Source organism: Schistocerca americana, chromosome 6 (assembly GCF_021461395.2).
Source record: "Schistocerca americana isolate TAMUIC-IGC-003095 chromosome 6, iqSchAmer2.1, whole genome shotgun sequence".
In the NCBI taxonomy this organism is placed as follows: Eukaryota; Metazoa; Arthropoda; class Insecta; order Orthoptera; family Acrididae; genus Schistocerca; species Schistocerca americana.
The window spans coordinates 77,076,587-77,101,625 of NC_060124.1; the positions used below are offsets into that span (position 1 = coordinate 77,076,587).

At 39.6% G+C, this 25,039-nt stretch overlaps 1 protein-coding gene across 1 annotated transcript in view; it reads right to left on the reverse strand.

Annotated features, from left to right (window-relative positions):
- Positions 1 to 17,070, reverse strand: part of LOC124619464 (nuclear inhibitor of protein phosphatase 1) — an 80,286-nt gene extending 63,216 nt beyond the window's left edge. Inside the window, exons 1-2 of the mRNA XM_047145863.1 lie at positions 16,841 to 17,070; positions 16,664 to 16,724 (exon numbers count right to left, since the gene is read on the reverse strand). Of these exons, the coding sequence (XP_047001819.1) occupies positions 16,664 to 16,724; positions 16,841 to 16,869 (90 nt within the window). The 5' untranslated portion in view covers positions 16,870 to 17,070. The remainder of the gene's footprint in view (positions 1 to 16,663; positions 16,725 to 16,840) is intronic.
- Positions 17,071 to 25,039: the final 7,969 nt, after the last annotated feature.

Below are 25,039 nucleotides of genomic sequence, written 5' to 3' on the forward strand. Positions count from 1 at the left end.
CCACATTGTTGACTGACACTGTCCATGCACTGTCAGTTATTTTTGCCACTGAGGGGTTGAGTTTTCCGGCTACATATCAGGTGACGCCAGTCAAACCGCAGGGTCTCCTGGATTTGTTGCACCCTGAGTCGCATGGCAGAGACCACTGTGGCCTGCCAAGTTTTCCTCCCAGGGCTACTGTTTGGTCTCAGTCTTTGACCAGTGGCAGGGGTGTCTGTTGGATATAATGGTGGACCACAAAGGTCAACAGTTGTTTGTCATGGATGTGGGTAGGGAGCAGCAACTGACCCATCATGCAAATCAGTTGTGCACATACCATAATGGGACATTACCATGTCATTTGATAGTCTGCTGGGTGACAGGGCTGGTCCCGACATTCCAGGTGCAGGCTCTCACTTGTAGCAGCATGCTTCCCTGTTGCCATCCCCGCCGCATCATCTGCTGTCCTCCTGTCGCCTTTAGCTTTGGACCCCAATGAGGCTCACACCTGCACCTGCTGATGTAAGACCCATGGATTTTGATCCCCCTCCTCCTCCTGCTCTTGCTCAGCTCCCCCTCCCCCTGTCACCAACTGAGGTGGCCTCACCTCTGCTGCTGCTAGTGGACCCCTCCCCCACTGCAATTCTGCCCCCGCATGTTGCCTCAGCCTCTAGGCCCTTCCAACTTTTCGGCAGTGCAAGCGTTTTCAGTATTGCCTACTTCAGCGGTCGATCCGCTGCCGGGTTCTCTGGCAGCATCTCCGATTCTGCAGCAGAGATCACAGCCCAAGTCTGGCCATTTTTGGATCTATGTGGCCTTCTCAGAAGGAGGGATTTAGTATGCCTGCCAGGGGATATCAAAGTGGAGGCAGATCATCTGGCTTGGGTGATGCTACGGAGTAGTGCAGAAACCAGCCATGGAGAGCATACATGGCTCATAGTGTGGAAAGACCTTCCGACGGAGGTGTTTACCTGCCAGTGCCATTCGCATCGTGCCGAGTACTGTTGCCAGTGCTCAATCGACCGCTGCCCACGCCAGCTGCATGCTGAGTTATCCCCATGCACATCTACCATAGATTGACTTATACGGTGAGTTTTTGTTTTCTCTCATGAGGTTCAGTTCCCTGGTTTTTATCAAGCCACTATCAGCCTGTAAGGTACCCTCACCGACAGTGTAGCGTAGCAGAGTTGTCATGCCAGGGGCAGATACTAAAGCCCACATGCACTAACAACCATCCAGCAGTTCTCAATCAGACTGGTGGAAGATTGGAATGCCCTACCACAAGAACTCCTTACTAACCTTGTGGCCAGCCTGGGCATGCGTTTCCAAGACATTCACTACCTCCGTGGTGATCACAACCCTATTAAGAACCATATCCTGCCTTTTGTAGCGTCTAGGGAATCATCATAAATGAAAGTGACTTCAGTGTAATTATTGTCTTTGAATAAGTGAGTCATTTCTGTTCATCTCATTCTGTATTTCTTTCAGTTACCTTCTGTACTATACTGTAGCAGTCCTTTCTATGTATGGTCCAAGATTCATCAAGCTATGTTACTTATCAATGACCCATCATGCAGAAATTACATCTGTCCTTAAATTTTGCACACCAGTGTATTCGTGTATTTAATTATTCTGTTGTCTGTGGACCCACACACTGATGACTTCAGGATGTGGAATGTGTCACCCTCAAATTTACATACATATTACATTACAAATTACTATTAAATAGGTATTACAGTATTAAAAATAAAACAATGAATGATTACTGGCTTCATTCCTCAACACTACACAGTCCCTCAATCAAAATAATAAGTTCTATATAAAATATTTATACATAATATTTTACAAATTATTACCCTCACTCTTCAAAAGTCATATGTTCAGAATAATTTGGCAGGCTTAGCTGTTTTCATACTACTGGGCAAGCAGTTAAGCAATACATATTTGTGGAAAGAAAAAGGCAAAGAGAATTAGGTTACTGTAGTAGGTGAAGCAGGGAACAGCCTGGACGGTGGTTATAGCATTAGGGGTGACCTGGGTGAAATAGGTATAGCAACTAAACACACAAATGTGAGTTTTGTAGAGGTTCTACAGCAGCATGACCAGCACTGGATTAACACTGCTGTAAGCAGCATAAACACTGAGTTGAGCAGGCTGGTGTTAACTGGAATGAAATCTCATGTGAGTGCAGTGCCTATTGCTACAACTGGGAGATGGAGATATACTAGACACGACGTACATCTGAATACGAGAGGGAAAGGTAGGCTAACTGAGCTTCTTGCAGAAAATGTACGGACTGCCACCATCATACAAAGCAAGACCCCTGTGGTTACTGACATCAGAGAGGTACTGTTTTTAGGTTAGAATCAGGATCGAGGCACCCTATTTTGTAAGAAATGAAAATAGTAGAAGAGCCCCACAACACACTTAAAAATGCACACAAAAGTATAGTTAGCTTAGAAGGAAGGTCAGTGTTTGCTGTAATTTTGATGGTTTATTGACAGCAAAATCAATTTTTAATCATATAATGATCATCTTCAGTGCTGTAGTGTACAAATTAAAACTCACAGGCACTGGTGTCAAGTTATTATCTGTAACCAAAAATATGGTTACTGATAATAAGTTGACACAAGTGCCTATGAGTTATAATTTGTATACTAAAGCACTGAAGATGATCATTATGTGATTGAAAACTGATTTTGCTGTCAATAAACCATCAAAATTACGGCCAACGGTGACCTTCCTTCTAATTGCACATATATGGTCGTTGTGCACACAGCACTCTATGGAGTCGCCAATCAATAAAGTTAGCTTATTTCATCAAGATATTCGAGGACTGAATAATAAGGCAAAAGAGCTTCTTGTATGTTTGAAAAATTTAGAGAGCTCTGAGAAGATAGACATCATGCGCCTGCCTGGGCACAACATAACCACAGGGTTAAATAAGTTACATACACTGATGACCCAAAACATTATGATCACCTGATTAATAGCTTGTTTGTCCACCTTTGGAAACAAAATACATCACTGATTCTGCGCATCAGGGATCCGACAGTTTGTAAAGGCATGTAGCATTAGATGTCTATGCACAAGTCATGTAATTCACATCAATAATGTGCTGCGGATTTGCATACTTGGTGATAGTGCTTGACAGTGACCCAGACGAGTTCCATACGATTTACATCAGGCAAATTTGATCACTAACACATCAACGTCAGTTCACTATAATGCTCCTCAAACAACTGTAGCACAGTTATGACTCTGAGACATGGACAATTGTACTTCTGAAAGGTGATATCACTGTTGGTGAAGACATCAAGCATGAAGGGATGCAGGTGGTTCGCAGCTGTCAGCATGTCTTCAGTTACTATCGTACAAGTGTAGGAGAATGTCTCCCATAGCATACTACTGCTCCCACCAGCCTGTGCCCATAATGCACCGCATGTTTCAAGCCACTGTTCACCTCGATGACAGAATTTATGTAGACGACCAGCGACCTAATGTAGCAAAAATGTGATTCACCCGGAGAGCCAACACATTTCCACTGATTGATGGTCGAATCCCGACGGTCCCATGACCACTGCAATCATAATTGACAATCTTGTTGGGACAACATGTGAACACGTAGGACTGGTCTGCTGCACAGCTCGATGTTCAACAATGTACAATGAATGGCTAGCCCTGAAACACTTGTGCATGCACCAGCATTGTTCTCATTTGGCGGAGATGCCACAGATCACCATCTCACCTACTTTCAGAGCAGACAAGCCTCTGAACCCTATGGGCTGTGAAGGTTCATGGACGTCCAACCATTTAGAGCCTAGATGTAGTTTTACTGTACTTCTACCTCTTTGCATAGATGCTCATAACAGTAGCATGTGAACATTCGACCAGCTTTGCTGTTTTCAAGATATTCATTTAGAGGCTCTGTGAAATAATAACCTACCCTTTGTGAAAGCTGCTTATCTCAATCGATTTTCCCATTTGCAGCCCACATCTTTGCTGGGTTACCTCCATCTGTGTATGCTCTGCTTACATACTTTCATTACTGTGTCACACACTTGCAATGCCACCAGGTGGTATCCAACATTGTGATGGGCACTGGTCGTAATGTTTTGGCTTACCAGTGCATAAAAGATTACTCCCTAGCAGCTTACTCGTGCAGAACTAATTTGGGAAAGTGAGAAGTTGTTACACATATTAAAACAGAAAAAAAGTCCAAAACCTCGAGACCAGTCGATTTTGTAGTGATAAGCTTATGATTTAACACTGAAAAGTATTTAACTTTTAATTGTAACTGTATATAGAGTCCCACTTTGAAATTGTGAACTCTTTATAGGATCCTGGATTCCTTACTATGATCTGTCTGACAACAGCAAGCAGTTAATATTCTATGGTCGATTTTCTAAAAGATTCTGATAAGGAAAATGATCTGGAAACCTTATTTGGATCCTACAATTCAATCTCAGTAATTAACTTACCAACACACAGTAGGATCCTAGTTGAAAATGATTTCTTTGGTGAAGCTCCAAGCAAGAAAATAATTGTTTACCTAGTAACAAATGCCGGAGAGACTGAAATATGCCGTTGCCAAATCCATCCTTAAGAAAAGTAACAGAAGAGACTTCAATAACTACTGATTCATTTTACAGATGACACCTTTTCTCAAAATTTTTGGGAATGTGATGAATACTAGAATAGTACATCATCCAAACAACTATAATATCATCAGCAAATCACAGTTTTGATTTCAGAAGAGTTGCTCAACTGAGAATGTCATTTATATGTCCACTCACCAAATTTTACAAGCACTAAATAATAAAATAGTGGTGGTAGATATTTTCTGTGACCTACTTAAGCATTTGACTGTGTGAATCACAGTATTCTCCTCGATAAATCGAAGCTTTATGGGACTGATGGTATAGCAAACCAGGATAACATCATATGTAACCAAAAGAATGCACAGAGTTGTACTTAAACAATGGAAAATCCAGGTTTGAATACCAACAATTATGAGAAGGATGAATTGCTACTCACAATTAAGATGACACATTGAAGTGCAGACAGGCACTACGAAAATACTGTTACACACTAAGCTTTCGACGAAAGGCGTCTCCAGAAGAGAAGCGTGTGTGTGTGTGTGTGTGTGTGTGTGTGTGTGTGTGTGTGTGTGTGTGTGTGTGTGCGCGCACGCGCGCACACACACACACACACACACACACACACACACACACACACACACACATGCCTCATGCATACATGATCGTTATCTATAACTACTCTGGGCAGACTGCAAATGGGCAGGGAATGGGGAGGGAAACAAGGTATGGGTGGGGTGGAGAGAAGAGTGCTCTTTTCTGAAGAAGGCTTTGGCTGAAAGCTCAGTGTCTTCAATGTGCCTGTCTGCAACTCAACATGTCATCCTTACGGTGTGTAGCAATCTATCCTTCTCATAACTGCTGAAACTTCTACTTAGTATTTCAACCAATGTAGAAATCACATACTGGGTTCCTCGAGGTTCAATCTTAGGTCCAACATATTCAGTTCTGCACATCTAGGGTTACTACTACATCTATGATTAATGTAACACACGATGAGGAAACAATAAACAACATAAAAGCTTCAAAATTCTTTAGTGGCCTTATTAATGAGAATTTTAAGTGGAAAAAAAACACACTTTAGAACTTCTAAAACAACGTAGTTCTGCCACATTTGCACTTAGAATCACTGCAAGTCTTGGGGAGAGACATGTCAGTAAGTTGATATAATTTGCGTAGTTTCATCCTCAAAAATGTGCTGCAAGAATAATGTGTGGCACTCACCCATGATCGTCTTGGCTACATATGTTTAAGAAGTTGTGCATTCTGACTATTGTTTCACAACATATTTATTCTTTCATGAAGTTTCTTGTAAATAATCCACTCAAAAGTAATAATGATGTACATAATTACAATAGCAAAAGAAAAACTGATGTTCATTACTCCATGCTAACATTTAGCATACAGCTGATGTAATATTACGGCGTTTGCTGGAAATGAGAATGTGCAGAAGACATAATGTTACATTGTGACAGATTTTCCATGGTTTTGAACATATTTTTCCAGTTCCCAGTATCATCTGTGAGGTCAGCAGGCTTCATAGATTACAGTAGTGGCATCACTTGAATAATTCATCATTTCTGAAACCTTTTTTACTGTCTCTTGCTTTGTAGGTATTAGGTGGCATTCAAGTTCTCTCTGTTGCGTGGATTCTGTGTGTTTTTCTGTTGATTTTGTGTTCAAAATGTGCAGTGAAGAGAAGAAATGTTTGGAGCAAATGATTTACAAAGCTCTTGACAAGTCTACAAATGATGAAAAGTAAATATCTGATGACAATTCAGATTACATTTCATCTGAAAATTGTAATAATTCTATACTTTTTTGAAGATGAGTTGCTATATATATTTATCATATTATTTTCACAGATAGTATAACTGTGAAGGAATCTCCTTCAGGCATAAGTACATCAGGAAAATGTAATATTGGACTGTGTATCGCTCTTTGTTTCAATTTGCGTCACACTGTACTCCCCTACAAAATTTTGCTTTCATCTTGGGTTTTTTTTTTTGGGGTGGGGGGGGGGGGGAGGGGGGGGGGTTGAGGAGGGGAACTGAAGTCTCATCTGCGTATTCAAGATTTAAAATCAGAAATATGAAAGCATGTGTATTTAAAGTAGAAAGCCTAATAAACCAAAACATGTTTTTACACACATGTACTACAACTTTAAACAAATACTCAGTCCATAGATAATGGCAGCTATCTATGACACCAGCACTGTAAGTGTTAAGGTTGTCTTTAGAAAAAGAAATGGTACACAGTGCTGCAACTAGTATTTTAATAGGTTACCCAGTGATATAAAATGTCTGACAGAAAGGAAAGAAAAATTTGAAAATACACTGAAACAGTTTCTCCTTGGAAACTCCTTCTATTCTGTAGAAGTATTTCTATTATTGTAATATGTAGAAGGTGGCACACAGGAACTACTAACTCACATCTGTATGCCATAAATGGCTCTGAGCACTATGGGACTCAACTGCTGAGGTCATTAGTCCCCTAGAACTTAGAACTAGTTAAACCTAACTAACCTAAGGACAGCACAAACATCCATGCCCGAGGCAGGATTCGAACCTGCGACCGTAGCGGTCTTGCGGTTCCAGACTGCAGCGCCTTTAACCGCACGGCCACTTCGGCCGGCTGTATGCCATATTTACAAATTAATTTACGATGTGAATGTAAATTGACTCATACCAAATCATTATGGTTTAACGAACAAATGATGCATGGAACATGAAACTAACAAACTTATACAATAAAACTACAAATCCATAATACACAATGAATGAATTAAGTAACATAATCTACATGAAACACTTGACAATCATGAAACTGCTTAGCTATATCTTCTCTTTCACAAAGTCCTGAAAAGAGTAGAATGAGTGTTTCAAGAGAAATTGGAACACTTTAATTTTGAAAAGGGATTTACTATTCCCTAAGCTTTTTAACCCAAAATGAAGATTTTTTCACCTCTCTGCCTCATAAAAACATTTTTTTCACTGGTAGTGTTTGTCATCCTTATGTTTAGTGCCACACATGTGAACTGCTGAGTTGCTTTCAAAACGAGTGGGGTTCTTTATCACAACGCACATCAGAGAAAAAATGTATCAAGAAGCAGTGGATAAATAATTTGCAATAGGAGTTTCTTGGAATTACTCTACATCACTCTCTTCTGGGCAATAAAGATTTGTTGGGATAAGAGGAGAGTTCCCCTAAAAGGTAATTTAACATGATATGGAAGAATGCGCATGAGCAAAATAAACTGCCTTTATGACTGTTTGGTCTCAAATATTAGAGAGCAGTCATAATTCAAAAGCTGCTGACTCCATCTCTTTAAAGTTTCATGAATGTGACATTCCAGGTTTAGTTTTCAGTGAAGTGATTGTCCACAAACTTGGTACTATCCGCTCCCTGTAACTGACGGTCACTGAGTATCATTGAGTATTTTTGCTGTTTGATCTAAACTGCATAAAATTTGTCTTGCTTAGGTTGGAAAAATGTAGTTAACAGTAAACCCTAAAAGATTTGGGACAAAATGTTGTTGGTGACTATGAATGGCAGGTTTTCTGTTACAATGCTGATGTCATTTTAGTGCCCACATGGATGACTTCACATTTTTCATTATTTAGAGTAAATTTCCACTTCTTGCACCATACAGATATCTAGTCTAAATCATTCTGCAAATGGTCTTGATCATCTGATGACTTTACAAGAAGGTAAATGACAGTATCGCCTGCAAACAATCTAAGAGGGCTGCTCAGATTGCTCCTATACAATTTATACAGATCAAAGTTATTTAACTGGATAGATAAAATATCTACTCAGCAAGCAGCAGTAGAACACACGCATAAAAGACTTGTAATTGGCAAGCTTTCGAAGCCAGTGGCTCCTTCTTCAGGCAGAAGGGTTAAGGGAAAGGAAGAAAGGTGAAGGAAAAGGACTGGAGAGGTCTAGGAAAAGGAGTAGATTTCGGGAAAGTCACCCAGAACTGTGGGTCAAGGGACTCTTACTGTATAGGATGAGAAGGATGGACTGATTGTTGGGAATTGCTTCGGACGAGATTTGGAAACTTGAGAGCTTGAAGATGGAACACAGGGTAATATGCGAGACTGAGATTACAACTAAGACATCGCACACGAGTCATTAAGAGTGAAAAACTAAGTGCATTGTACATAACAGAGGTGGGACAGGGGCAGTGAAAAATAGATGGGAAAGACAATGAAAGATGTAGAAAATTAAAACAGAGTGAAGCAAAGAGTAGTTGCGTGAAGAAATGCTGAGACAGAAGAAATTAACATAAATTAAGGCCAGCTGGGTAGTGAGAACCAAGGACATGTAGTGCCAGTTCCCACCTGCAGAGTTCTGAGAAACTGGTGTCTGGGGGAAGAATCCAGATGGCGTATGTGGTGAAACAGTTGCCGAGGTCACGAATGTCATATTGTATAGCATGCTCTGCAACAGGATATTGCGAGTTGCCAGTATATACCCTCTGCCTATGCCCATTCATCCTAACTGATAATTTGGTGGTAGTCATGCCAATGTAGAAGGTCGAACAGTGTTTACATAATAGCTGGTATATGACGTGTCATTTCACAGGTCGCTCTCCCTTTGACTGTATATGTTTTGCCAGTTACAGGGCTATTATAGGTGTTGGTAGGATGGTGCGCAAGGCAAGTCTTGCAGCGGGGTAGGAGCCATAGGGTAGGGAGATGGATGCAGAAGGGGCATAGAGTCTCACAAGAATATTTCAGAGATTGGGAGGGCGATGGAAAGCTATTCTAGGTGTGCTACATAGATCGACTGAAATTTCCGACACCAAATTTGTGATTTCATTTAATGTTGGATTACTGAATTTTTGAATAAGGTTTTCTTTGCATACATATTTTACATTTGGAATGTCATTTATTTTATCTGTCCTCTTCCAAAAGCCTCATAATTTCCGCAGTTGCCTGGTTAGTTCCAGGTTCTTCTTGGAATTATTTTCATTATTTTTCTATGATAGGGTCAAAGCTGACAGCCAGCATCAGGTGGCTTGGTTACTCTGGTAGAGAGAGTTCACACGTCTGTTGATGATAAATTTTTAATAAAACAACTGTCAGACAAGAAACACATAAATGTACAGTACGAGATCTTCACTTTAGTGTATTTAGTGTAAAGGGTCCAATTCTGTTTGTACTATATATAGATGACTTTCCAGACAGTGTAAGAAATGGCGAAAATGTTCTTTTTGCTGTTGACAGCAATATTATAGTCAGTGACAAAACATCGGAAGTCATATTAGAGAAATAAACCTTCAAGGATGTTTATGGTTGGGCATTATGCAATAAACTAAAACTGACCATAAAACAAACAGTATGCACTTCAGCACAAAGAGGAAAAACAACTCTGTCAAATTAAGTATAGATGATAAATCTGCAGATTGTGTAATGAAGTGTTTGGAATGAATACTGACTGTCAATTAACATGAAATGAACACACAAAAATACTGGCCAAAGGAGTGGGGATAGCCGAAGAACGCCATATCACCAATTGGCTTTGAACATAAAGACTGTAGACACCCCTACATCAAGCTTACAGAATAAGACGACCATGGCTTCACTCATTATACATGTGAACAGACACAAGTATGACAAATATATAATTGCAGAAATAACATTAAACTAACAGGACACTAGGGGAATTTGGGGCCTTTGGGAATGACAAAAATCCTCACTAAGGAATACCTCTAAATGCTGGTACCACTTATTCCCCAAATCCCTATAAAAACAAAATGAATCCAACACGACAGTAGTACTCTCCTCAATATACTCCTCAATAAATGTCATTAATACCTCTTTTGTGCACCCCTACAAGAAGAAAATGAATCCAACACAACAGAACTGCCATCCTCAGTATACTCCTCAAATAATTCCACATTTCCGTTCAGTCCCCATCTTCCCACCACCCTAAAAACAATGTCAGAAAACCAGCCCCTCAAACAACAGGGCCCCACATCCACATTACCACAGGATGAGTACTCTTACCAAAAGCAGACTGATCAATTTTAACTATAGCGACTCCTCCCTCCCTCAAGTTTCCCCTACACTTAATAAATTCTGTACAGACCTGCCTACAAAGTGAAAACCAGTCTAATGTAGCCTGGTCACTAAAACTGGTCTAATTAGGACAACACTCAACTGATGAGCAATATTACATCACATATAGTGGTCCCTGGTCAGAGATGCAGCAACTCTGGTCAATTTCATTCCTTCTCCAAAAATGTAACACTTCACATACTTAGCAATTAAACTGCATAATTGCAGAAATTTAGTCATGGTCAAAATATCGCCCCCACTGGCATACGCAGGGACCTGCTCATGAACCTAGTTATCATACTTACCAAACAAAAAATTAAGTCTCAAGCCACAAGCAACACATCAAATTAACAATTCCACATCCAAAATCTAATCTACTGCCCATAATTGTCAACATCAAAATTATTCACTAACAAACCACTACAAACTCTTCTAATATTATTCTCACAAACAGCACTCAAGGAGTCCAACGAACCACTAACATACCTCAGAAACAATTTAGAAACAAACACACCCAACACCACACCATCCAACACACCATCTGCAAACATGATCCAATTCAAATGTGCCACAATGATGTCACACAATGCAACACAGTTACATCCTGGGACAAAGCAGATGATTGGTACAGAAATGCAGCATGGTAACGTGGAAGTGTGTGTATCCAGAAGATGTAATAAGAATGTTAAAAAACTTCAAACACTCAGGGAACCCAAAATTTATGGCCTGTCCTATACTATGCTAAAAACTTTAACCTGTCGAACAACTCAACTACTGACAGTAGTAAGAAATAAATGCTTTCATGCTAGAGAATTTCCACGCTTCCAGAAAGCAGAACACACAGTAACAGTTTACAAATAAGATCATCCTCATTAAGTGTCAAGCTACAGGCCAATCTCTATAATGATTTAAAGTGATAAGTCCATAATGAAAGATCAGCAAATATTAAGGTATTTTGAAGGAAATAATCTCAATTTTATGACATATAGCACAACTTTTGGGAGGGCAGGTCATCAACAACAGTAGTACTTGACTTAATACAAATATAAGTCAGGGTTTTGAAGACAACGAGACTATAATGCTGCTAGTTGGTGATCTTAGTAACACATCTGACTGTATCCCACATAAAGCTCTGCTCAGCAAGCTAATGTCATATGGCACTGGAGGAGTTGTTCTGCAAACCCTCAAATCTTACCTGAGGAATAGACAACAGAACATATCAGTGCAAGGAGCAGACTTAGGTGAAAAGAAGTTACAACACAATGTGCTGAACATATCCATGATAGGGCCTCTTTTGTTTCTAATTTTTGTTAATGACATAGGCTCCACTGGGTACACCATGCAGTTTGTAAATGATACAACTTTGTTCTCAAAATGGGAGAATAATGTTCATGCAGTTCAACAAGAAACCCTATTCAGTGAGGCAATGTCCTAGTTGATCAAGAACAGGACGAAAATTAATGAATATCAAACATAGAAGATGATATGCAGCCTCAGTAATACTTCATCACTAGGTGACACACCAGCTGTTAAGCTTCTGGGTGTTTTCATTGATACCAAATTAAAATGACAATAGCATGCTAAAACACATTTGTTCAAAACTATCATGTGTCCTACACCACTTGAAGAAATTTGAAAGTGTAATATCAAGAAAATAGCTACTAAAAGTATACTATGTAATGTTCCACAGTCACATCAGCTGTGGGCTGTTACAATTGGGACATTCTGTAGGTGCAATAATGTGCTTTTATTGGAAAAGACAGCAGTGAGGATCATTAATGCACACAAAAAACTGACAGTTGTAAACCAATTTTTTTCCACATTAGGAGTGCTGATTTTTTTCATCCATCATATTTTCAACTGCTTCATTCACACTAAAACAACTCGAGGCACCTATGGAAAAAGAAATTGAGCTCATCAACATAGCACTCACAATTGGGCCTAACGACAGTAAAGACAGGCCAAAATTTAAATTAAGATAGAGAACAGCCTGCAAATTGAAGTTCTAAAATTATTTAATGCGCAACCTACACTACCTAGCGCTATTCAATCATAACCAAAGAGAGCAATTTAGAACTAAACTTTTGTGTATATAAAAAGTGCAAAAACGTGGGAATTTAAGGAGATGGGACCTGGATAAACTGACTAAAACAGAGGTTGTACAGTGTTTCAGGGAGAGCATAAGGGAACAATTGACAGGAATGGGGGAAAGAAATACAGTAGAAGAAGAATGAGTAGCTCTGAGAGATGAAGTAGTGAAGGCAGCAGAGGATCAAGTAGGTAAAAAGACGAGGGCTAGTAGAAATCCTTGGGTAATAGAAGAAATATTGAATTTAATTGATGAAAGGAGAAAATATAAAAATGCAGTAAATAAAGCAGGCAAAATGGAATACAAACATCTCAAAAATGAGATTGACAGGAAGTGCAAAATGGCTAAGCAGGGATGGCTAGAGGACAAATGTAAGGATGTAGAGGCTTAGCTCACTAGGGGTAAGATAGATACTGCCTACAGGAAAATTAAAGAGACCTTTGGAGAAAAGAGAACCATTTGTATGAATATCAAGAGCTCTGATGGAAACCCAATTCTAAGCAAAGAAGGGAAAGCAGAAAGGTGGAAGGAGTATATATACTTGAGGACAATATTATGGAACTGGAAGAGGATGTAGATGAATAGGAAATGGGAGATACAATACTGTGTGAAGGGTTTGATAGAGCACTGAAAGACCTGAGTCGAAACAAGGCCCCAGGAGTAGACAACATTCCATTAGAACTACTGACAGCCTTGGGAGAGCCAGGCCTAAGAAAAATCTACTATCTGGTGAGCAAGATGAATGAGACAGGTGAAATACTCTCAGACTTCAAGAAGAATATAATAATTCCAATCCCAAAGAAAGCAGGTGCTGACAAATGTGAAAATTACCGAACAATCAGTTTAATAAGTCACAGATGCAAAACACTAACGCGAATTCTTTACAGACGAATGGAAAAACTGGTAGAAGCCGACCGTGGGGAAGATCAGTTTGGATTCCATAGAAATATTGGAACACGTGAGGCAATACTGACCCTACGATTTATCTTAGAAGCTAGATTAAGGACAGGCAAACATACGTTTCTAGCATTTGTAGACGTAGAGAAAGCTTTTGACAATGTTGACTGGAATAATCTCTTTCAAATTCTGAAGGTGGCAGGGGTAAAATACAGGGAGCGAAAGGCAATTTACAATTTGTACAGAAACCAGATGGCAGTTATAAGAGTCGAGGGGCATGAAAGGGAAGCAGCGGTTGGGAAGGGAGTGAGGCAGGGTTGTAGCCTCTCCCCAATGTTATTCAATCTGTATATTGAGCAAGCAGTACAGGGAACAAAAGAAAAATTCAGAGTAGATATTAAAATCCATGGAGAAGAAATAAAAACTTTAGGGTTCGCAGATGACATTGTAATTCTGATAGAGACAGCAAAGGACATGGAAGAGCAGTTGAATGGAATGGATAGTGTCTTGAAAGGAGGACATAAGATGACCATCAACAAAAGCGAAACAAGAATAATGGAATGAAGTCGAATTAAGTCGGGTGATGCTGAGGGAATAAGATTAGGAAATGAGACACTTAAAATAGTAAAGGGTATTGCCATTAGGGGAGCAAAATAACTGATGATGGTCGAAGTAGAGAGGATATAAAATGCAGACTGGCAATGGCAAGGAGAGCGTTTCTGAAAAAGAGAAATTTGTTAACATCGAGTATAGATTTAAGTATTTGTATGAAGTGAAACACGGACGATAACTAGTTTGGACAAGAAGAGAATAGAAGCTTTCGAAATGTGGTGCTACGGAAGAATGCTGAAGATTAAATGGGTAGATCATATAACTAATGAGGAGGTATTGAATAGGATTGTGGAGAAGGGAAGTTTGTGGCACAACTTGACTAGAAGAAGGGATCGGTTGGTAGGACATGTTCTGAGGCAGCAAGGGATCACCAATTTAGTATTGGAGGGCAGCATGGAGGGTAAAAATCGTTGAGGTAGACCAAAAGGTGAATACACTAAACAGATACAGAAGGATGTAGGTAGCGGTAGGTACTGGGAGATGAAGAAGCTTGCACAGGATAGAGTAGCATGGAGATCTGCATCAAACCCGTCTCCGGACTGAAGACCACAACAAAAACAACAAAAAGTGCAACCTTGTACAGTATTAGATACTACTTCTCCAATGACAGAAAAGTGTCCACCTGATCTGCAACTCAGTGCCATAACAACAGCAGCGACTCAGCTACACCATGTTCTAGCACTGATTTTATAGTTGTGTTATGAAAGTACATTGCAATCTAGTTCTTATCTTTAATGCATTATATAATCACTATTTTAATATCATAGCTTAAATTTCATTTTATTGTAAACTTGATGTAATTTGTCAAATCGCAGCTGGTGAATGACACAGAACTTGCACCAAGCAAATACTTCTACCAAACTATTGTGAAAATCAGGGGAAAATATTACTAAGTATTACTCAAATAGTTCTATAGCTACAGATGCTTAGGCCTCATCATGTAGGCCTAAAAAGAGCCAGTTTGGATTTGGGATTTAGCCTACCAAGGAAAATCACACACAAAACAGCAATTTCTATCAGAGAATTAAACTGTATCTATAATAAACTGCCCAATGAGATGCGAACAATTACTAAAATATATCTGTTTAAAAAGGTAGAGCCCTAAAATATTCTTGATAGGCTAATTAATGCACACACACAACTGAAGATTACTTAGAGGATTCAATAGTAGTGATTAATAAGGAAGGAGAACAATTACAACACACTGTACCATTACAACACATGATCATAATGCAGCCTAATGCTGTTACAAAAAAATCATAAGCCAAGACCTACAGCGCATGAATACATTCTCCTGAGCTCAACATTTCACTCATCAGTGGGGGACACCAACTTAGCTTTTCAAACGACTAAGGAATGGACTTGAAGACATGAGTTGGGCACAGTCGGCTGATTACGGCTCTGAAGTCAGTTTTCCAAACAGACTGGAGGGAGTGCAAGAGGCATTGCAGTGTGTTTGTGGTCCAGAAGACATCAGCACATGCACTTAGTGAGTGCATGTCATCCAGTGAACAAATAACGTTTTAAATTATATGTTATTTGGCACAAATAGTGGTAAATAAGTAAACATTGTACAATAGGGACCATCCAAATGAGGCAGTGCAGTTGTTAAGACACTGACCTCATATTTGGGATGAAGCCATTTCCTCAGTCTAGCCAACTTGTTTTAGATTTTCCTGAATCACTCTAAGAATGGTTCCTTCAGTGACGACATGGCTGACCAACTGTACTATTCTCATATGAACATACTTATATATGCCTTATTTATTTTCATATGATACTGAATTCTATGGGCAATCATTGTCAGATGTTCCTTGGATGAATAACTAACTCAAATCAAAACCAAAATTAAATGTCAACATGTCAGCAGATAAATGTTGGCTTGAGCTTCACATATTCTAGCATCTTCACTTCAAACAGTTACATCTAGTGGTTCACATCAAAAAGTTACATCTAGTAGTTCACTTCTATTGGTATAACACAAGCTACCCATTACCTACAATCTCAATGGCTCCTAAATTTTCATCAATGGACAAGAAATGGGTTAATGAAAGGGCTGGAGTTAGCATAAAATTTGGTTAAGTGGAAGAAAACTTCTACGCAATGACTATAGCTGCGAAGAGCAGTGCATAAGGTCTGAAACTACCATGCCTAATGAAATTTCCTCGCTGATATGAACTGTGCGCTAGACCAGGGGTCGAACCCAAATATTTCTACCGATTGAGCTATCAAGACAAGACTCGTGACCCGCCCTCGCAGCTTTACTTCTGCCAGCACCTCCCTTCCTCCCGGTTTTTCGATTTCCGTCCATTTTTCTACACTTCTACAGTGATGATACATACGAATAAACATCAGTGTTTTTTGTAAATGCGTTAGAAAGTAATAAATATATTCTAAAATGCAAAGTGTTCGTATTTTACCTGGATTAGTTTATCTCCTTTTAAAACATCCAGATGAAGTCCGACAGGCGGTTTTCCAGCCCTGAAGAGTAAACAGACTAATAGTGCGGAAACAATCAAAGTGCATCGCATCGACAATTCTGCCGTATCAAAGCAGAATTTAGAAATCTGAACAAGGGCATGCAATTTCGAACATACCAATTTGGTACATCGTAGTGATTTGCCATTGCAGAAGTGGTCCTCTTGAATCTCACATCACTATAAACATGAACACATCCGCTTCGATATTCATGTTACGCAAACTTCATCATACTTGGAACACTGGAGCTTCGTTAAAGACAAATAAAATGTAAATATTCGAATACAAACAACACCACAACAAACTCAAAACACTATTTGTACTGCCTTCCAAAGACATTCAGAAAAACCTCTGGTTCATCTGTATAGGCATTGGCACTAAAGGAAACGCCCGAATAATGACAGCTTTGGTTTTTGGACAAACTGCGAATTAATTTCATGATACCATTATTATTTTGTTTTAAAGCAACAACAATAAACGACAATCCCCGTTGAAGCTTAGATGTTTTATAGTGTTATTCTATCCACAATGATTACGTCAAGAAGTACATTACATGAACATCAACTGCTACATTCCGTATTTCTATACATATATTCAGATATAAACATGAAAAATTCGATGCGTGGTATGCGCATCGGTAGAAAGTGGGGAGGTGTTTCGGCCGCATCACATCTGCATAAACATTTCGGCCCGCACACGCAGTGACTGTCTCCGCACGTCACACCTTGGCAGACAGGTCGTAACATGTAGGCCAGAAATGTTGCCAGGTATAAAACTCAATTAACAACGAAGCTAATATAAGCGAATGTGCAAAATCAAACGAGAATTCTCTGGTGTAACGTAAGCCACATGTGCAAGCTGCATTCAGTCGTACACGGTTCGCACTCACATTTGTTCGATCGTGTTCCATCAACAAACGTATACGTCCTCTCCGCTTCGGCATTAGCAATAAGGACAGACAGAAACCCTTTATACCTCTGCAACTTCATTTGAATATCATTGAATGTAACCGACGCTCTGGGTTAAATTTGTTGTATGGCATTCTCTTTGCAGAATCCACCTGTCGATACTACGACCGCACTATTCAGCAAAGGTCCTTTCTGAACATATTCGCCTTGCTCTGTATTACTTTCCTGTGAACTTATGAACATAATTGGGCCTCTTTCTCTTGTGGCGCTCTTGATGTCACATTCCTGGTATTTTTCTAGTTTGCACTATTCTGCAAAGGTCCTTCTTTCTGAACATATTCGCCTTGCTCTGTATTACTTTCCTGTGAACTTATGCACATAATTGGGCCTCTTTCTCTTGTGGCGCTCTTGGTGTCACATTCCTGGTATTTTTCTAGTTTGACTCAGTTTTCTATATATATTATATGTGTGTGTTTAATCTGTGTCATGATGTTTTTGTCACTTGCACTTCTACTTCTGAAATTCTCTCACTTTGCTCTTGGAAACATGCTTGACCTGTTCTATACATATTTTGAGCGTCACACACCACTGATGTATTAAATCTCGACTTACTTCCTTGAATATGGCTTTTTTTATTAGTTGGTACTCACTCAGTCTCACATATTGTTACCTCAACACAAAGGCGGCCTGAAACTCGACATGCGATTGTTAGCTTCTCTATTAGCAGATACTAAGAGGGGGGGGGGGGGGCGCCCAGCCACACAAGTGTTGATCCCTGAGGTTACTGGGAAGACAGGTTTCTTTAGTTTAATCCAAAATCGAGACAGACAACAATCAAGAAAAATAGAATAAAAGAAGCTTCACATACAGTAAATAGGAATAAAGCTCAGGGTAGTATCAACTTGCTTCATCAAAATATGAGAGGAATAAAAAATAAAGTAGATGAGCTGTTAGTGTATTTAGATGATCTCAAAAATAAGAATGATACTGGTCTACTTTGTCTGTCTGTACACCATGTAACTGGGGGGACGGATAGTGTCACTAAAAATGGGTATATTTTACCATCTTACTCTTCCTGATCTAGCGTGGATAAAGCAGGAGCTATCATTCACACAAAACAACGGTATAAATACTAAACTGTAGAAGTAAGCAAATTTTGTGTCAATCAGCTCTTTGAAGTTTGTGCATAGATAATGTGGTATTGATATTAGCAACAGTGTGCAGGTCCCCATTAGGAGATTGGCAGCTATTCATTTAATTGGGTTTCTGCGAATGGGCTTGGTCTGAACTTTGAAAAAACACAGTACATCCAATCTTCGCTGCAAGGAGTACAGTTCCCTCAATAAATATAACACATCAACAGAAGTCAGTAGCCAGGTTAGAGCATACTGAGTTTTTGTATGTACATATAGATGAGAATCTATATGTACATATAGATGAGAATAGGAAAATTCATATTTTATATCTCCTAAAGCAACTAGGTTGTAGGTGCTGCAGTCTGGAACTGCAGGTTCGAATCCTGCTTCGGACATGGATGTGTGCGACGTCCTTAGGTTAGTTAGGTTTAAGTAGTTCTAAGTTCTAGGGGACTGATGACCTCAGCAGTTAAGTCGCATAGTGCTCCGAGCCATTTGAACCATTTTTTGGCTAGATTCAGCAACTTTTGCAATCAGAATAATTGCTAATTTTGAGGATATAGAAATTAGGAAGGTAACATACATTGCATACTTTCACTCTCTGATGGCATACAGAATAATATTTTGGGGTAACTCAACACTTGGGCACAAAGTATTCACTGCTGATAAGAAAGTGGTTTGAATAATGTGTTAGGCTCATAGTCACACATCTTGTAGGCATCTGGTTGAAAGGTTAGGAATCCTTGCACCAGCCTCACAGTACATTTACTCAGTAATGAAATTTGTTCTCAACAACATGGACCAGTTTAAAAACAACAGTGACATTCATGATTATGGTATAATATCTGAAGAAAGAAAGACTTACACTATCCGCTAGTTATCCTATCTTCGGCACAGAAAGGGGTGAAATACGCTGCTGTAAAACTTCCTGATAAATTACCAGATGAAATAAAACGTTTTACAGACAGCAAAAATAAACTGAAATCATATCTCCTTGACACCTCCTTTTATGTCATAAATGAATTCTTGAATAGGAATAAATAAATCTGTATGTATAATATATCAATTTTGTGCCATTTAAGGGGATTGGGGGAGTTAATAAATATTTTAAGCTTGAAAAAATGAGCCTTGATTCATGTGTGCATTTCTTATGCACTTGACGCATTCCACATCATAACAGTTATCTTCAGATTGATCAATGGAACACGTAACTAACTAACTCCTTTGGCTCTTGTTGTCGCAGTGCATGTTTACCGCAACAACCCGCTATGCTGTCTGTATGGAGGCGATGGGGAAACTGTAAACAAGCCTCTTAGGCAGCAGAACAGTCGAGCACAGATAACAGACTGGCTTGGATGTGGCTTGATTTCATATTACACCATATCAGGAACTTCGAAGAATTTAAGCTATGTATCATGAGGTGCAGTATTACACTTTACCAACTATTGGTAAAGGTACAGATACCTACAAAAATTTTTTAATGAAGTTGAGGTAGCAACTGCATTACGTCAGTAATATTGTCTGAGCCATATAGTTCCATGTGAAATACTTACAACATTTCAGCTGAGAAAACGAATAGTCTTTACAGCATACCATTAGGAATGGAATAAATTGTCATAACTACATGTAAAAGAACAAAATTATTACCTAGCACTTTTCCAAATACAGCGCTATGGATATAATCCTCAACAATCAAATATCAGAAACAAAATAAAAATTTCACTATTATCTAATTACATTTGGTTCACTGAAGAGATAAGACGACTGATATCAAGCACAAACTGTTGGCACACTGACTAGCGTGCACAATTTATCAGATTGTCATCACTCAGGTTGCCACATAATCGTGACTTATTTAGTTTCATTATCGACAAAATTCTTTCACACATATAAGCTAATCCGAACAGATATAAGTTTGGTAGTGTTTTGAAAGCGACTTTAAAACTGTTTCTTTATTTCTTCCAGCACTAAAATTAATATTTCAACATTCACATTTTCTTTAACACAAGTGCTAGGGAAAATAGGCAGTGTTCTTTCTCAGAAGTTGTTCCCTCCACAGTATGATTTTAATTTTACATGCATCTATCTTTCCCATTAAATCAGATATTAATTGCAGTGATCTTGCTGGCACTGTCAATTACTGTCTTAATCACCTACAGCCATGACAGCTGTGCTTCGAGACATTATTTGCGGCGCAAGCTTAATTTCCGTAAACTTCATTACTTCCAGTGGCGTCACAATATCCACTGCCTTAAGTGTGCACTCTCTAATGAACTCGCCATTGCTGAAAGGCAGTTTTGAGCTCTGTTTTGTGGTTTACTTTGAATGTCGGGTCTCTTCAGTTTGTTGCTGGCTAAAAATAAGAAATAATAGAATAGGCTGTAAAAACACTGTGCATCGACAAGCAAGTACGTAAAAACACAGAAAGCACCACACAATGATTTTCATGCTGAGATCAGCTCCCTGTGCAGCACTGCACTTTTTTATGTGCGCCAACTTGTCCTCTCTGTCATTGTCAACTAAATCTTTAAATTCCCTGTATATTGTGATGCAATGCAATCTGCGGTGCCTGGCGATAGTACGCCTGCGTAACAGACACTGAGAATTTTCATCTTTCTCTTCAAAAAAGTTCTGTAATTACCACCCATATTTAAATGGTCATGACAATATGTCGCTAGTTCAAATGGCTCTGAGCACTATGGGACTTAACATCTGTGGTCATCAGTCCCCTAGAACTTAGAACTACTTAAACCTAACTAACCTAAGGACATCACACACATCCATGCCCGAGGCAGGATTCGAACCTGCGACCGTAGCAGTCCCGCGGTTCCGGACTGAGCGCCTGAACCGCTAGACCACCGCGGCCGGCAATATGTCGCTAGTTTGCCGCTTTTTGAGTGTATGTTGCATTGCAACAACCACTGTTCTTTTACATTTCCTTCAAACCACAAGCATATAGCGAGAAATACACAGCAATGGCACTTGAAAAAGTACCATACTACATGCCGGAAGAAACAGTACCATCTCGCTCTAACACATGAAATGTCACTCTTCTGAGTACTTGCATGAAGGACCGAGTAAATCCGAGACAGACTGAGACTTGATCCGCATGTGGCCCACACACCATGCACACGTGCAGTTTGACACGCTCTGACTGACTCTGCCTTAACGTTTCTACAAACCGTTCTAAATCCGTTTGTGTTCCTTTTCCGATGTCGTATGGTGATACTCCTTTCTCTGCTGCTTCACCTTGCTCTGCTCCTACGTTCTTTTTTTTTCTTCTCTCTCAAAGTCATATATCCGGCATGCCTGATGCTACAATTCTCTATTCATGTACTCAGAAAGTGTTGCAAAACGTTTTCTCCATCGACCTACTACTTCCAAAAAAGCCACTGTCTTTTGATTCATCCTTAAAGTACGTGCCATATATCAGCTATTTGTCTACTACTACAGCTACTGACACAATATCTGCGACCAGTACCACAAGCTGCTTCTGTCGCAGACAGTACAGGTGTTGGCAGTTCAAACATTGACTGCAGAAGCACAGCATGTACAGAAACATCAGCTGGCAACATAAGCATTCCTGTTGACTAGCCAACCTCTAGCAGACATCATCCTCGTCAACAGGAATCCACATGTGGGCAAGAGCGGTGCTGCAATTGCGGGCACTATTTTGCACCTATAATTCACAAGCTCACCAAGTGCTCAGAGGATACCCTTTTCTTCTAGCGGTGTATTTAAGATGCTGCTCAATTGCTAGCAGCAACCTCACCTGACGCTAAAGTCAGTCATGTCCAGCAGCTTCATCTCTCTGAGCTCACTGGTTCCATCAGGCCAAGCCAGTCTTTGGATCTACACCATGCCATAACACTGCTGCAGCAGCCATCCATGAAAATACTCAACAGTAGCCAAATCTAGCCACCAGCCAATGCCATGAGAACCTCCACCTCCTCCGATCCTGGCCTTCCCCAGACTTGGTGTTCCAGGAGTGGTATTCTTCTCTGGACCTTAGGATGTGAACTTGTGCCTAATAGTTGCTAACATGACATATGCCACGGTGGACTCTGACTTCGTCAGATTCCTACCAGATCAGAAGGATCCTTTAGTTGTGTTTTCACACTCTAGATTATGTTGAACCTTGCCATTTAGGGGTTGTGCTAATAAAGTGTTACCTACATATTACCTCGGAATTATCATTTATTGTGTGTGTGTGCACGCCACTCAGGACAGGACATATCAGTTGGCAATGAGGATAAAATCAGCATTCCCAGTGGAGTCTTGTGGCATCACAGCAACTGAACCTTGTTGTGACAATGTTCAGCCCAAATGTTGCCCTCCTCTGGCTGATCTTGACACTACCTTCGCCAAGAATATGCAGCCAAGGCTGGGCTTCCTTCCAAGAGTGGTATAGCAAGGAACACTCATTAGCAACAGGCGAAACTTGGAAACAGAAACATAATGCGAAAACAGACGACGACATATCTAGGAATTACGATTGACGATGGACTCTCCTTCAAGGCCCACATACAACCTATAACAGTCAAGGCCGAAAAACTGCTACAAAATCTGGCAAGAGTATAAACTACAAATATTATACTTCCACTAACATATGTGAGAATGTATTATTGTGCAATATATAAACCATTACTTGCTCTGTGGCAAGCATGAGGGCACATAAACTCTGCCTGGGGCCCTGTTCTATATCGTTCATACCGATCGATGCAGTAGGTTAGTGTCTATAGTAACGTCATTTTCGGTTCATTATCTGAATTTCCTATTCAGTAAGCTTCTGAGACCTGTTACCGAACTGTCCTCCCGCCGATTTTTCGACAACTGAGGTTTTGGATTTCGGTATGGCTCTGTCGTTTGGTTAGCTGTGGTTTATTTGCACCTATAATCTGTTATTAAACATTTTGTTATTAAACATATTGAGCGGTTTTAACTATGGATTTAGTGAATGTTTTACTAATGAATCACCACAGGACGCGTCGGGTTGGAAAGTGAGTTCATAATAGACTATTTTCCTTTGTTAGAAATATGGTTACGTTAGGTTGGTACTGTGAATGATTACAACGTCGAAAAAGAAAAAGTTTTCAGCCAATATTCACTCAAAATACCTGTTATTTTATGTGATTAAGAGTTTAAAGATGACTAAATATGAGGACATTGGCTCTGCTTACGTATATTACATGAGTGTTAGCTGAAATTTCTAGTGACTTGGCATACTCTTTTCCGCAAATGGTTTACTTATTAATTATCTAAACGCGTTTAAAACTTTTAAGTAGCAATGCAAAGGAATTTTGTGAAGTCTAGTCGAGAAAACGTTCCAAAATTTCATGCATTTACGACTTACGCCCGCATCTTTCGGCAACGATGTCAGCGTGCGTGTCGCTACTGTGGAATTAATAATATAAAGTTCCCTCAGCAGACGAGGTGTAATAGCGTAATTGGTAAGGCAACGAATTGCTATGGTAAAGGGCGGAGATTTTTATTTCCTCTTCGTGTTTGCAACACAATCCGAGATTTCGTTAATCATCAAAGTTAAGCGTTTTTCTGGAATATTCGGTGCAATTCACACGTAAGAGCGCGCTTTCTCAGTAACGAGTGTCTCCGATTTTGTGACTTCCATATGTAAAAGAAATGAAAGACGAAGTTACCGTGCGTGAAACAACTGACAGTGACATTTATACTACTTTCTGTCACAAATAATTCATCTTTTTTTTCAGAATACGTAACGATTTCCAAGAGTGTGGTCAGACAGGAATCTAAGACCACTACGTAAATTACTGCAAATGAAAGTAGCAGCAATCGTCTTTGTACTCTAGCTTGTCACAATTATTTATCTGCGATCAGATCCTTAAAAACAGAAGACAGAGATGAAAGGTTGCCGTCACAGTGTTTTCAGACTATATCACCATATATGAAACATTCTGATTCATCAGATGCATGTTATAAACTACAATGAACTTCTATTGCTGCACTCACCACACGCTCTTGAAAAGGCGATTTCTTAATTTTTTTTTTTTTTTACGAATCAAATCGTTGATGTATCACATAGGGAAATAGGCTACTTCATCATTTGGCGCTCTAGGAGCGAGGTACAAACATGTTCTATGCATCTTCTTAATCTTTGACACTCTCTTAAACAATTTTTCGGGTTTGTGGAGATGTGTTCCGTCTATGCGACTAATTGAAGGCAGTTTATTCCCATACGCATTTCGCTTCTTTTATTTGTGAAGAAGCATCAACACGTATAAACTAAGCGAAACGCGTA